Source organism: Lathyrus oleraceus, chromosome 7, assembly GCF_024323335.1.
Source record: "Lathyrus oleraceus cultivar Zhongwan6 chromosome 7, CAAS_Psat_ZW6_1.0, whole genome shotgun sequence".
Classification (NCBI taxonomy): Eukaryota; Viridiplantae; Streptophyta; class Magnoliopsida; order Fabales; family Fabaceae; genus Lathyrus; species Lathyrus oleraceus.
Window position 1 is genome coordinate 194,562,944 of NC_066585.1, and position 14,277 is coordinate 194,577,220.

General features: G+C 32.6%; 2 protein-coding genes across 2 annotated transcripts; one reads left to right on the plus strand and one right to left on the minus strand.

The window, feature by feature from the left end:
* Positions 1-402: 402 nt before the first annotated feature.
* On the plus strand, positions 403-6,582 carry LOC127103143 (uncharacterized). The gene is made up of 12 exons (XM_051040422.1): positions 403-938; positions 1,025-1,109; positions 1,605-1,735; positions 1,825-1,927; positions 2,219-2,233; positions 3,595-3,740; positions 3,845-4,040; positions 4,375-4,449; positions 4,686-4,802; positions 4,990-5,034; positions 5,875-5,973; positions 6,106-6,582. Exons 1-12 carry the CDS (start codon positions 667-669, stop codon positions 6,124-6,126), a joined length of 1,305 nt encoding a protein of 434 aa, XP_050896379.1. The 5' UTR covers positions 403-666; the 3' UTR covers positions 6,127-6,582.
* Positions 6,583-7,024: 442 nt separating this feature from the next.
* Positions 7,025-8,763, minus strand: LOC127106969 (stem-specific protein TSJT1). The gene is made up of 5 exons (XM_051044263.1): positions 8,600-8,763; positions 8,195-8,514; positions 7,884-8,124; positions 7,674-7,794; positions 7,025-7,591 (listed from the first exon to the last, which is right to left on the minus strand). Exons 2-5 carry the CDS (start codon positions 8,392-8,394, stop codon positions 7,398-7,400), a joined length of 756 nt encoding a protein of 251 aa, XP_050900220.1. The 5' UTR covers positions 8,395-8,514; positions 8,600-8,763; the 3' UTR covers positions 7,025-7,397.
* Between the last annotated feature and the right edge of the window lie 5,514 nt (positions 8,764-14,277).

Sequence of the window (14,277 nt, forward strand, 5' to 3'; positions counted from 1 at the left end):
ACACCATGTGCATAAGCCAATCCAGTTGACGCCACTTCTTTAATTTAGAGAGCAAACGTCAATTCATCTTGACGTTATCTCTTTATGGTAGTTTGAGAATTAATCTGAAAAGTTGATTATTTTAAAATTTTTTATGAAAAATGGGTTAGTTGAGTAAAATTTGTATGTATATAATTTTATATATATATATATATATATATATATATATATATATATATATATATATATATATATATATATATATATATATATATATATATATATATATTAAAAGATAACGACGTAAATTTGTAGAAAAAAATCTAAAGATTAATAATCTTAGAATAAAATAACTTAAAAAGATATCTGGTTAATTTTGAAAAAAATAAAAAAATAAATCATATTCATTGGAAAATTTGACTTTAATAAAATCATGTATATTGTCGTCAATATACGATGATATATGACATTCTCTTGAGTTCATAATCCCACAGCAGCTATTATTGTAGCAAAATTGGATGTACTTGCGATAATCAATACATCAAACTAACAATTTCATCCTTAGGATAGAAAAACCCTGAATCCAATTACATTCTCATTTTGAAAGAAACACATTGGAAACGATCTCGGTGTTGATTCCTATGTGACTGTAAAACATTTACATTTCGCATTTGAATTTCTAACAAGATGAGTCAAACTGGAGGATCTTCATCTTCTCACTCAGTGGCGTTTAGGGTTATGCGACTTTGCCGTCCATCCTTCAATGTCGATCCTCCCCTTCGTATCGATCCCGACGACCTCTTCGTCGGTGAAGACCACTTTGACGATCCTTCAGCCCCTTCCGCCGCAGACCTCATCGCCCCCGATTCCGATCCCAGTTATCGCGACCGCTTCCTCCTTCATCATTTCTCCGATTCCATGGGTCTCTCTGGCCTCCTCGTTCTCCCTCAGTCCTTCGGGTTCCCTACTCTCTCTCAATTTTCAATTACCTATTTTTTTATTTTATTTTATGATTGTTATTTAGATTCCAATTTGCTTGATGCAGAGCAATTTACTTGGGAGAGACTTTCTGTAGCTATATAAGTATAAACAATAGCTCCAATATTGAAGTCAGAGAAGTTATTATCAAGGTTAATTTCTTTTAACTAACCTTCATACTGTTTAATTACCTTGTTTTCTTACTTGCATTGTACTCATTGGTTTCTTTTTGTTTTAACTCATCTATGTTGGATAAGTAGATATTAGATGTAGATTCCCTTAAGCCCTGTTTGGATAAACATCTCAATTAAACGCTTGCAGTTTTATGATAAAATAGAAAATAAAGTCAAACTGTTCTCATTTAAGTTGTAAGCTTTTTTTGAAAGTTATCCTAAATAACTTATGAAGGTAAGCTAAAAACAGTTTATGCACACGTGCATAAACTGTCCCAAACAGTCTCAAAAGTGGTTATGCATGTAGATAAACTCAAGTAAATCAATTCAAACAAACCTTAATACTGTCTTTAATCAACTTAAGTTCGAGAAAATGCATATGCGTTTTATTCGTAATAGTGAGAGTACCGAATTTGTGTGTTTTATTCCTTTGAAGTTTTAGTACAATTCGATATTTAAAACTGTTACTGCCAGGCTGAAATACAAACAGAGAGACAGAGAATACTTCTGTTAGATACGTCGAAAGCACCAGTTGAGACTATACGTGCTGGTGGGCGTTATGACTTTATTGTCGAACATGATGTCAAAGAGCTTGGACCTCACACGTAAGTTTTAACCCTCAACAATGTCCTTCTGTTGGGGTATGCTATGCTTCTTTCACATTAATTTGATTGACTGCACATCTTCCCTTCAGGCTGGTTTGCACTGCATTGTACAATGATGGTGATGGAGAGCGTAAATATCTTCCTCAATTTTTCAAGTTCATCGTTGCTAATCCACTTTCTGTCAGGACAAAGGTATTAATTTTTTTGTTTTGTTAATCATGTTGAGTAAATTTTAATAAACTATTATATAGTAACTGAGTTATTGAGTGCTTTTTGTCCTCGCTGTTACACCCTAGTGGTTTGAGTGTTAGGACATTTTATGTGAAATTCCGGGTTTGAACCCGGATCACCACATTCCCCTTTCCCGCAACTTTTTCTTGAGTATGTATGTATTGACCACTAGACCAGTAGTAAAAAAAATGTTTTCAAACTTTTATTTATGCATTTATATGACTCTCCCATATTCTGTAATCTCTTTTGCAGGTCCGCGTTATCAAGGTATGTTGATGATTGAGTATTCTACATACTTGTAAGTTTTTATTATTTTCCTAGACTAGAGTTGTCGTGAATAGCATAGTGTAGTCGTATACAATGATGCAGTATATTTTTGTTGGTGTTAGCAATTTTCAGATTACGCATTATAATTGATTGGGTTCAGTATTATTTACAACTATATGTTCTTGAAATGGAAACATATAGTCTAATCTATGTTTAAAACCAACAAAAAACAACTCCTCAGAAGCATTATTTATTCACCAACTTTCCTTTTATTTGTGGTGTCAAACACACCTTCATTCAATGCTGTTGAGATTAGTAACAATTAGTTCAAAGACATAGATTTTCTTGAAAAGTAAGATAATCAATAATTAAATATGTATACAACAGTATATGTCTATTTTTTTCATTTCAGTCTTATCCTCCTTTAAACTATCATTTTTTTTTGGTAGTTTAATGCATATCATTAATTTTTTGATAGCATCCCAGGGAGCATAAACTTGAATTTAATTCTATACTCTTTGTAGTGAATCTGTTTAGCCAATCATAAAACCTCATGAGCTTACAATATATGTTTACACATCCATCTAAGAATTACTATCATGTCAGTATTTTCATTTTTCTTCCTAGTTCCATAACTTTGTGGAGAAAATGGTAAAAACAACATTTCCAATTTTTCACTATTTCCTTTGCAAAAAGTTGAAAATGGGAAATAAAATGAAAATAAGATTAAACTTTGACATTATCAAAGAATACATCCATAGTAACTAAAAATGAAAATAGAAATAAACTGAACACCTCATAAGTTCTTTAACCTTTATTCCTTTACGCATTGATTAGCCAGTAGCACCTTTCCCTTTTTTATGTTTCCAGGAGAAACTTTGACAACATTAAGCTCCCTGACTTTAGACAAACTTATTTATGAAGTTGAGTGTGTTATCAGTAGTATTCAGGTTTGACAATGTCATGTTTTAATCTTTGATTTTTAAGCCTTTTAAGGAAATTATACCTGCTTTGTAAATTGATGCCCATCCCTACATACTATTAAGAGAACTGGTTCATAAGTTATAGAAGAATCTAGAAAAACTGACTACTGTAAGTACTGTGCACTAGCTGCACAGTACAACTGCCTAGCATAACCAACCTCCTAGATTTCTGGAATTTCCCCTAGATTTCAGGAACTAACTAACAGTAGTTAGTTAATGCTGTGAGTCTTCAAATAGACTACACCCTTAGTAACTCATTAAGAATTGAAATTCAAAAGAGAAAAATAAAAGTATTCAGTTGAGATCACTGTCAACAATTATGAAATTTATAGAATTCTGAAATTCTGTGCATCAATTTATCTCCTTGATTTGTCTCAGGAAACTACCTTTTTGGAGGCTTGTATTGAAAACCATACTAAATCTAACCTTTTCATGGACCAAGTTGATTTTGAACCTGCTCAGCATATTGGTGCAACAATACTTATAGGTGATGGGCACCATTCTGAGAAAGATAGTCCTACAAAGTCAGTGCTTTGTATTTCTTTTGGTGTTAAACATTATCAAATAAACAAATACCATATTTTTATTTTTATTATTGTTGTTTGATTATATATTAGCTTAAATTCAGGGAGACATTTAAGCCACCGGTACTAATAAGATCTGGTGGAGGAATTTACAACTATCTCTACCAATTGAAGTCATCATTGGATGATTCTGCTCAAACTAAAGTTGAGGGAAGTAACGTTCTTGGTAAACTCCAAATAACATGGCGAACAAATTTGGGTGAACCTGGCCGCCTGCAGACCCAGCAAATATTGGGGACTGTAAGTGTTTTCTCTTCTATAATGATGATCCATAGATGAATTAATTATCTGGTGTGATGTAACCTTGTTAAGTATCAGTGAACAATGACAAAGTTGATGGTCAAGCTTCTTTGTTTCTGCACATAATTCATCTGAATCTAGTATGATGTATTTCATTTTTCCCCTCCACTTTCAAAACAATAAAGCTGATTACATGTTTAATATTCAAATCCTGTTAGAAGGACGTAGACTTAATAATTGAAGTATAATGCTTTTAACGTGGCCTTCAGTTTTCGTAATTGTGATTATTTAGTTCTCACACACCAGTAATTCATCTTGAAATGTTCCTTTGCAGCCAACAACAAAGAAAGAGATTGAGTTGCAAGTTGTAGAAGTTCCATCTATCATTAACCTTCAAAGACCATTCGCGGTAATTTATGATTGGTCCATACATTATAAACCAGAAAACTGCATCTTAGGTATTTTAGGTTTTGGGCCACAAGTCATTTTTCATCCAATGTAGCACCTCTTGGTCGAGTTTATTCACCATCTTAGAGTACATGCATTTCTATTTTTAATGGTGTTCTACTATTGATCCTATAGTTTAGTGTACTAAAAGAAGAAAATATAAAATGGAAGCTGAAGTTTATTGCTTGTTCTTTGCAGCTAAAACTGAATCTTACAAACCTGACAGAGAGAGGGGTTGGCCCGTTTGAAGTTAGTGTGTCCCAAAATGGTTCACCTGAGGAGACAGCTGTTATGATTAATGGTCTTCAATCAATGGTAATGCATTTTGTGTGGATCATCTCTGCCTTGGATTGTTAAAAGTATAACTTTTCCCCCAATACATGGTGTCTTTGTATCACAATTTGTGTTTGGACTGGAATTTAGATATTGTCATTATGCATGATCCTGTCATTTGAATTTTTCTTGCAGTTAACTGACAAACGATGTTGAAATCTTTGCACAGGTTTTATCACAGGTTGAGGCGTTAGGATCCACTAATTTCAGCCTGGTATAAATTTAAAGAATTCTGCTCTTAAATCTATACCTGTTATAGTGGTTGTGATATAGAAATTTTGAAGTCATATTACATAGCATTTGGCCGGTTCCTAGCCTAAAAACTTCCATTTATTCTCTTCAGCTTTCTTTTTATAAAATATTTGTTCCACTAAATTGTTTCCTTTTAGCTTATCATGTCTGCAACATGTTGTGGATTAGTTATTATCAATTTTTAGTTATCTTTTCACTTCTTTTATAACTTTGGGTCTTTTGAATTCTGATGCAACAAAAAATGCATCTACAGAGGTTTAGCAACGAGAAAGGTCGTAGGGCTGAACATATATATGTAGTCTTCATTCGCTATTGATAATGAAACACTTTTAATCATGGAATCATAACAGAAGGGCACATGAAATTCCTGAGTAGGAAATAGTGGGGAAGGGGTGCTGCAGACCGCTTAAGGCCTTAAACTGTCTGCAGTAATTTTTTTTTTTAATGCTTTGGGCGTCTATATCCATTGTGATAGCATAGTTCTTTGGAATATGGGTGATAATTTCTGAGATCAATAGCTAGGATATTTTGAGATTTTAATAAAACTAGCCCTATCCATATCTGTTTCAGTCATTGTGATTTCTTGCTATTGATTAATAATGATTATCCATTTAGGCCTCATTTCCAGGAAGTAATAACTAATAAAAGACAAACAGTTGTAGTTGTACAATGAATTAAAGAATTTTTTAGTTCCAAATCACAATTCAGTGCATTGCATGATTTGCAACTTACATTACATCTCACTTGTTAGACTGTGATAATTTTGTGTTTAATATTGTTAGCAATGTCATGACATATGCAGAATCTCATAGCTACTAAACCTGGAATTCAGAGAATAACAGGCATTACAGTGTTCGATACAAGGGAGATGAAATCTTATGAACCACTTCCTGATTTAGAGGTTAGTTGTACATGGATGGATTGTGTTCCATGAGCAATTTGACATTTATTTGATTAATTTTTCTAAAAACATTTGATGCGGTGCATTCCCTTTGCCCTTCTAAAAATATTCTGGTTTCTTGTGTTGTTGCAGATTTTTGTGGGCATGGATTAAAAGTGTGGCCACAACAATCAGTTTGATCAGAAGCGGTTGACATCTTTTCAAAAGGTTGATCTGCCGAACTCCGCAGGCCGTATTCTATATCATTGATGCGCCTAATCAGATCGACCAAGTCCCTAATTTATAGGTTTGATACTTCTAGGCTCAGATTGTCTTCCAACTCAGGGTCAATGAATCCTACATGATCACAGAGCCTTATTGGACTGTCTACAAACATCTGTAACTTAATCAGAGTAGTGAATGGTTGATTACTAACTGTAAGAAGAAAAGTTGTTTTTATTGAATCAAGGGGCACGGTTGTTTTGATTATCATTAAAAAGTAAAAAAACCAATCTTTTGTTACAGTATATCTTGGCAACAGCTAAATTGCCACCCCCTGTAGAAAGATTTACGTAATAGTTTCTCATTTTGTAATTTGTAATGCAAGCCCTGTGAATTTTATCCTTAAAACTATCCATTTATTATTGTATTCTAAGGAAACAGCGAGGTCTTATGCTATTTGTAGACTATAATTGACAGATAGATGGGGAAATCATGCAACATATTTTTTATATCACTAAAATATTTGGTAATACGACTAAGTTGACGATTATGTAATCGTTAAACTCAACAATCTAAGTGCAAACGCATTTCATTTGTAAAATATAATTTGTGTTCAACGAAAAATAAAACATTATAAATCTAGTTTATACATTGACTTACTATTTTGTTTGATCTCTATGTTTTAAACCAGTATTTTCCTCGCAGTTATGTTTCAAAAGTAGTATTTAGCCTTCTATCGGTTCGATTATGTAAGGTACGATCCAAGATAACTTACACAAAATTCAAATTGGAATAAAAAGTAGTAAAATTTAAGAACAACAGAGTAACGAATCAAAATTGCAAAAGTGAATTCCAAATTTAAACTTATTATTATTATTATAATATATACAGAGTAGAACTGATAATAAAAGAAAACCTCGAAAGAACTGATAATAAAATAACAAAGCATTGTCCTCTCTTAGAATTAAAAAGAAAAAGAAATGGTTTATACAAATTTTTGATGATATGATAGACTTTTTGTCTCACATACCCTAATTCTGAAAATCAATAAAAAAAAAAAACTGATCAGCTGAAGAAGGGCATGAGACTTTTCTAAAGAAAACACATGGGGTTGTTGTAACCTCTTCTTAAATAGGGTATCTTGAATTTTGTTTTCAAACTAAGGTAGATTAAAATTTTTATTTCAAAAAGAAGACAAAAGGTCGATAGGATAATGAGATGAATCAAACTTGTGAGCCCCATGTGGCCCAATTTGCTTCGCTTCCATTACGTGGCATCGTTGACTTCTTTGATTGAGAGTCAACAGAAAAGTTGGCCCCACACATAGCGCCTTCACTATCAACACGTGGCATTGACTTCATTTTCTTCATTGGATGCTCATAACTTGTTAGACCATGCTCACTGTGAAACATGCACCCTGCAATGCAATGCAATTTTCATTATGTCCCATCTCGGACAATTGTATATTAGGTAACACAAACACAAATAAATCTATATACCAGATGGGAATGGTGCAAATGACTTAGCACAACTTGCTTTAACAAGCTCCACATTCTCAGAAATAACTACCGAACCATCCGCTGCAATACCCCAGAAAAGCTCAATCTGTCCATTACGATCCTGCTCAAACACAACCAACATGCTAGCCATTAATACCAACAACACCATGTACTCAACAACATCCCTAAGTGATTGAAGACGAGACTTACTGAAGCAACAAAAACTGTTTCAGCTTTGTTATCAAAGATGATAAATCCAAAACTACCATCAAGTTCCTTGATGACTTGATCAGCAGGATATGGACCTCTGTCACGAAGTGTCCTATAGGCTTCAATGATGAAATTGGCCTCATTTGTTCCCTTTGATAGCCCATATTGCTTTATCAGGTTACTCAGGTTGTTCAAGCCCCCCATGAAAGCACAATATATGTTATCCAAACCACAAAACATCCTGCATATAATTTTCATGAGAAAAAATATATATATAACTCAATACACATAACTTGAGATCCAATTCATACCCTTGATGGTTGTTTGAAGGAGAATAACCTAGAACAGCATCCTTTCCAAAGTTGACGGAGAAAGCATGGGAAGGATCGAATGATATGAAATGTTGAAGGATTTCATCAGGAAGTTTAGGTTTATTGGATGAATTCAATGGAGCTGGACAATTAAGCTCTTGAGGTGGATTCACCACATTTTTGTTGAAAATTCCTAACATCTTTGCTTCTTTAGAAACGTTCAAATTCTCTTCCAATATCAATGTGTTTGTTTTGTATCCTCCTCCAATAAGTGTATAGAATTTCTCAAAGAAATGAACCAATATCAATAAACCAATAAGCTGCAAAAAGAACATGAAATCTCAAAATTAAGAAAGAACAAAAACATACAATCTAAATATGGGAGAGGGAAAGAAAAGGATTTACAAAAATGTGTGAAGATAGAGAGAATGAGATTTAGTAATATCCTTTGAAAACGGAGAGCGAGTGATGGGTAGAATGAGTCATTCATGGCTAAATAGGGAGAGACTGAGAGAGAGATATCATGCAATGCTGGCAGTTTTATCCAAACTAATTAACATGTAGTTAAAAATAAGCTATAATATTAGATAAATAATGAGTAAATAATAGTGTAACATAATAGATAGTAATCTCTACTATGGTATAAAAAGATAAAGTTGAGAGATTTACGGTTTGTATTATCAAGAGAGATAGGTAAGAATAGTATGAGAGTGATCTGAGTCATCAGCACGTAGCAATGTTATGTTTGCATTCCTTAAGCGTTTATCTTTGACTATGCTGCTGCTTGGTTATGCTTTTGGATCCGTGATAATTTGTCTAAAGTGGAATTTGTCTTTTGTATATTCTAATAAAGTGACTCTTTTTTTTTTAAAACAAAACAAAATAGCGAATCAAAACATTTCTCTTTAACTCAACTTAAAAAATAGATTATCTTTTAATATTATTGAAAATTTTAAAAAATATATTTCAAAGAATTTGAATGGGATTAAACCGAAATTCAAGTAAGAACTCATACAAAAAAATCAAATATCTTATTAAAAACCTTTACATGAAAACCTTTAAGAAAAAAAGTGTAGTAGTCATTGAACATACCTAACAAAATTTATACACAATGAAATCATATATATTTATAAAAAAAAATATGATAAAGGCTAATACTGATAATATCCATTTCTAAAGTGTTATGAATATGTAAAACAATATTAACAATATTATCGGCATATTAATTCCTTTACGATAAATAGTGAAGATCAGGAAAATGTACCTTGAATATCGCATGTTGATTTTATATGTTGAATTATTTTGACTGGACTTGCATTTGATTGTGCTCTTGCTTTGGTCCTTTGGATGATCTATAACAATTGCCCACAAGGCTTTGCCGAGTGAAAATAAGTCAGAGAAGTCTTCGAAGTCGTGGTCGGTTTCTAGCGGTGGTGTCCGTCCGACCTTGGAGAGAAGCAGAAACATTTTGGATCAGTTACACAATTAATGGAAAACAAATGCATTAAATGTGTTTACATCATTGAAACATTTACATGATTTTTATCTACGTGTGGCTTTAGGTGATTGAGTTAGGGTATGGCGCTTCCTCTTAGTGCACTTGAATTCGTTAGTATTTTATATGTGATATCCAACCGTTCATCTGTAACTTCCCGTTCCTTTTGATCTGGTTCGTTGATTGCCTTCATCTATGTATAAGGGTTTTTGAGCTTTAAGAGAACTTTTTGCTTCCGCTGAGAATCAGTTTCCACTTGAGAGAATCTTCATTCTTCCTTTCTAAGAGTATTTCTCATAGTGTTTCTACTCTTTGAACAAAGCTTTCACTCTCCCATTTGAACCTCACCTTTCTCACAATAATATGCTTCTTCCAAGTATCCCTCTTACCTTAAGCTTCCCCATATCTTCAACATTTTCTTTACCATGGCCTATATGACTGATAATCCCATAAGTTTATCTAGCAATTCTGAGAGTGATGATTCCTCTCCCTTAGTTAGGGTAAAAGTATCTTCTAGTCCAAATCATTTCCACTTAATCATTAACCAACCAACCCACTAGGTTATATATATATATATATATATATATATATATATATATATATATATATATATATATATATATATATATATATATATATATGATGATGATGATGATGATGATGATGATGATTCTGACTTGGAGAAGCTTTCTAGAGGCTCTCAGTGTAAGGGAATTTCTTATAGCGATCCTTCTTTTGATGTTCTCTTTTATGATGAAGATGCAGAGGATGATTGTTTAACACCCTAAACCCATGATAAATTTTGTTCTTTCATTATAAAAATATTGTGGAATATAAGGATATAAGACAATGGTGTCACACCAACAAAATACTAACTTGTTACTTCGAAAATAAAATTGAAATTTAAAACATAATAATAAGGTACAATTATTAGATTTAAGACAAAATAGAGAACATAGCAAAACAATCCCAACCTCGATGTTACAATATAAGAGATATTATTCTAAAATAAACTAATAGCCGACTTAAGGTCCGGCGAAACATCAAAGCAGGGCAAGTAGTCGAAGTGGTCATCTAAACCATCTTCCATAAACAACAACAACAATATCTCCTCAGTCTCAACCTGAGAATAATCTGCACATTAGTTCACATAGAGGAACATAGAACACAAAAGAAGTGAGAATACATTCTACAAATTAACAATAGTATACATATATTAAGGGTAGCACGAATAAGAGATGCACAATTCTCATGCCATCTTATACGGTCACTTAGCGTTCACGTTATACTTATAGCATCACATAATCCTTCACAATACACATATGCCATTGTTGGCATTTCACAATAATCAAATAACTTCAATCCATATTTCAAATCATACATATAATATGATTTAACATTTTATAATAAGCATATAACCTCAAGTCACATTTTACACATATACATATAACATCGATTACCATCTCACAACTTACATGTAATATCAATTCATATTTCACACATATACATATAACATCAATTAACATTCCATGACGTACATATAACATCAATTCACAATTCACATAGATACATATAACATTGGTTAACCTCTAACAACTTATACGTAACGTCAATTCACATTTCAGACATATATCACCAATCACAATCACACCATATTTTAAACATATAGAAGAACAATATGCAATGTTCATCTCCTTTACTCCCATACATGTGGTACAATCACCGACTTCAGAGTTATTTTACTGAAATCCTAAAACATCGGACCGAAATCCTAACACCGGACTTGAGTCCTAACCAAACTCCAAAATATTTGATGCATGATGCTTCGAACAAATGCAATATTCCATTCAAACCTCCAAAACCACAATTTAACACCTTCAGTTAAGGTTAACACCGGTTCTTGCAAACTTAGTATCACCGGCAATTAAGGTTAACACTGAATCTTACGAACCTAATAACACCAAACATATGCTCTTTTGAACATAAACATAATCAACACTAGTTCTTATCGAACCTCAGGGTATTAACATGATCATTCGTAGTACACCATCATATAACCTCAACACTAGACTTGCGTCCAAACCTTAACAACTTAACTCGTATGCATATTATTAAGACATTGTATTAAATTCATAAATATTGACAACTTAATTCACATAAACATTTTACTGAAGCATTTGACTTACATCCTAAATCATTGCACCACTATACAAACCACCATAGTCACTTATAATTGATATAATATTTGTGGATTTTTTGTTTTGCGCTAGCTTTCATATTTCTTGAAAGCCTTGAAAGTGTTGCTTTTCTGCACTGATACTCTGTCACACACGAGTCAAAAACGAGTAATTAAAAACTGTAGTTTTGGGAAGCGACACTCGAGTCGTATCACAAAGACTATTGTATTGAATTTTACCAATATAAAGGAACAATGGAAGGGGGGTTTAAGTTTCAATTAAGATGATGATAAACGATTAACATAATTTTATGAACTAGTCTGTCTACTGTTTCGGTTTTCGGCTTATCGTTAATTTCTACCTCATCAATGTATCGATTGACAAGCGCAATGGATATAATACTAATTGACACACCTATTAAGCAAACAAATTAAAGTAATCGCGAATTAAGCAAACATGATTTTAACATACACAAATTAATGACAAAGCTACGTCAACAACGATTATAGTTTAGGATGCAATCATACAAAATTAATCAAAACTATTCCACAAAATAAAAAATTAAGAAATTGAATTTAAGATAACAGAGTTGAAAGAGAAACAAAATTGAATTGAATAAAGTAAAAACCTCAAAGTTTGATGGGAACGCGATTCAACAGACCAACCGTAAGAATTAGTTCTCCATGAATCGTACAAAACAAAACTAACTTTCATGAGTAGGGAATATGATGAATCAAAAGTAGCAGCGGGTGACTTAGTTTAAAGGAAATAAGGAACTCAGGTTCTAATCCTAACGAGGTCAGAAAACATAAAAAATCAGCCAAAAACTAATTATTTTCTTAAGTCTATAACAAAAATGAATTATTCGATCCTTCATCACTCCGAATAAGCTTTTGATTCAACATAAAACTTGTAACTTATCCTTTCAGCTTTCCAGCGCATATTAGAACGCGTCAATCCAATTCTCATAACCCAAGTTATGACCTGCACAACGATAAGGGATAGATAACAGTTTATTCATAAAATGCAATACAAAATTAAAATAAAGATAAAAATAAACTAAGCTTAGGAAACACAATAAAATAGTATAAATAACAAAAGACACTCTAGAATTATCATAAAATAATAATGAAAGAATATGCATGAAAATGCACTGATCAAATTTCCCCACACTTGAACTTTTGCACTCAAGCAAAATTCTATAGTTAAAATTCAAAGTAGAAAAATAAGAACAAAACAGAGCATGGAAATTCAAAGACCTTCAAAATCACAATTGTGTAAGTAAAATCCTCATTCTAAGATTAAAGAAATATGGGGTTAGTGAGTAAATCTCTATTACAGTCAAAGCAAGTAAGAAAACACTTTATCAAATAGTACATCATAAGTAGCATGATCTGTGAGTGCAACTTTCCGTTATAAGTATTTTGTATGATGTCAAAACTAGGATACTTTAGCGTTTATGTATATTTGACGATATCCTCTGAGTCTTAATGTGCATCTTAGTATTAGGAAGCATAAAAACATTTTGAAATGAGTTAGAAAAAGTTTCATGCATTAAAAATAAGTTTTTATGGGAAAAATAGTCTATGTGTCGACACATACGTGTGATAGGTCGATACATAGAAGAAAACTTTTCTACGAGTCTACACATATGAGTTACAGGTCCTCATATGTAAGTCATTTTTAAAGTAAATAGTTTTTGTTTGATGTATCGCCTCTACAGGTCGATACATGACCTATACATGTCGACACATGACCTATACAGGTCGACACATGACTTACATAGGTCGACACATGCAACATATTTTTTAAAAAATTCATGACTTTTTTTAAATATTTTGAATTCCTTTTACCTCCAACTTGCATACATATACATACTTCATTCATGCATCATTTCTAGTAAGGTTCTAGAATAAACCTACACGAAGCCGAGATTTCAAAGAGTTCTCATCATCTTCAAACTACAATCTAGGCATACACACAAACAAACTACACATAATCATTCTTTATTTGGGTGTCATCTAGAATCAGTTGATAATGTCCAATTTAGGTTGTTGAATTGTAAATTGGGTTGAGATCTTTGAGGATTTCAAATAAGGAAACCAAGTTGAGGTTTTCCTTCAAGATTAATTGGGAATTTGAAGGTTTTGGACAAGATTACGTAATTTGGATCCGACTGAGTGAAGACTTTGAAGAACAGAAGGTTCTTACAGAGGAGTAGCGTGTGACGATGAATCATATTGGTAAATCTTGGGTTACAACAATTCACAATTTGGATCCGATCGAATGAAGGCTTTGAAGAATGAGAATTTCTTGCAAAGGAGTAGCACGAGACAGTGGATCAATTGACATTGTTGTGTAAAGGACGATTCCTTGATGAACAAATACCTATTAGTTAGAATCCAAATAAA

Excerpts from the sequence above, each read along its gene's own strand:
- LOC127106969 (XM_051044263.1), bottom strand. The coding sequence starts at position 8,394 with ATGTTAGGAATTTTCAACAAAAATGTGGTGAATCCACCTCAAGAGCTT. Across the intron at positions 8,125-8,194 it reads CCTTCAAACAACCATCAAGG|GATGTTTTGTGGTTTGGATA; the intron begins GTATGAATTGGA and ends AATTATATGCAG. Across the intron at positions 7,592-7,673 it reads ATTTGCACCATTCCCATCTG|GGTGCATGTTTCACAGTGAG; the intron begins GTATATAGATTT and ends ATTGCATTGCAG.
- LOC127103143 (XM_051040422.1), top strand. The coding sequence starts at position 667 with ATGAGTCAAACTGGAGGATCTTCATCTTCTCACTCAGTGGCGTTTAGG. Across the intron at positions 939-1,024 it reads GTTCTCCCTCAGTCCTTCGG|AGCAATTTACTTGGGAGAGA; the intron begins GTTCCCTACTCT and ends TGCTTGATGCAG. Across the intron at positions 1,736-1,824 it reads AAAGAGCTTGGACCTCACAC|GCTGGTTTGCACTGCATTGT; the intron begins GTAAGTTTTAAC and ends TCTTCCCTTCAG.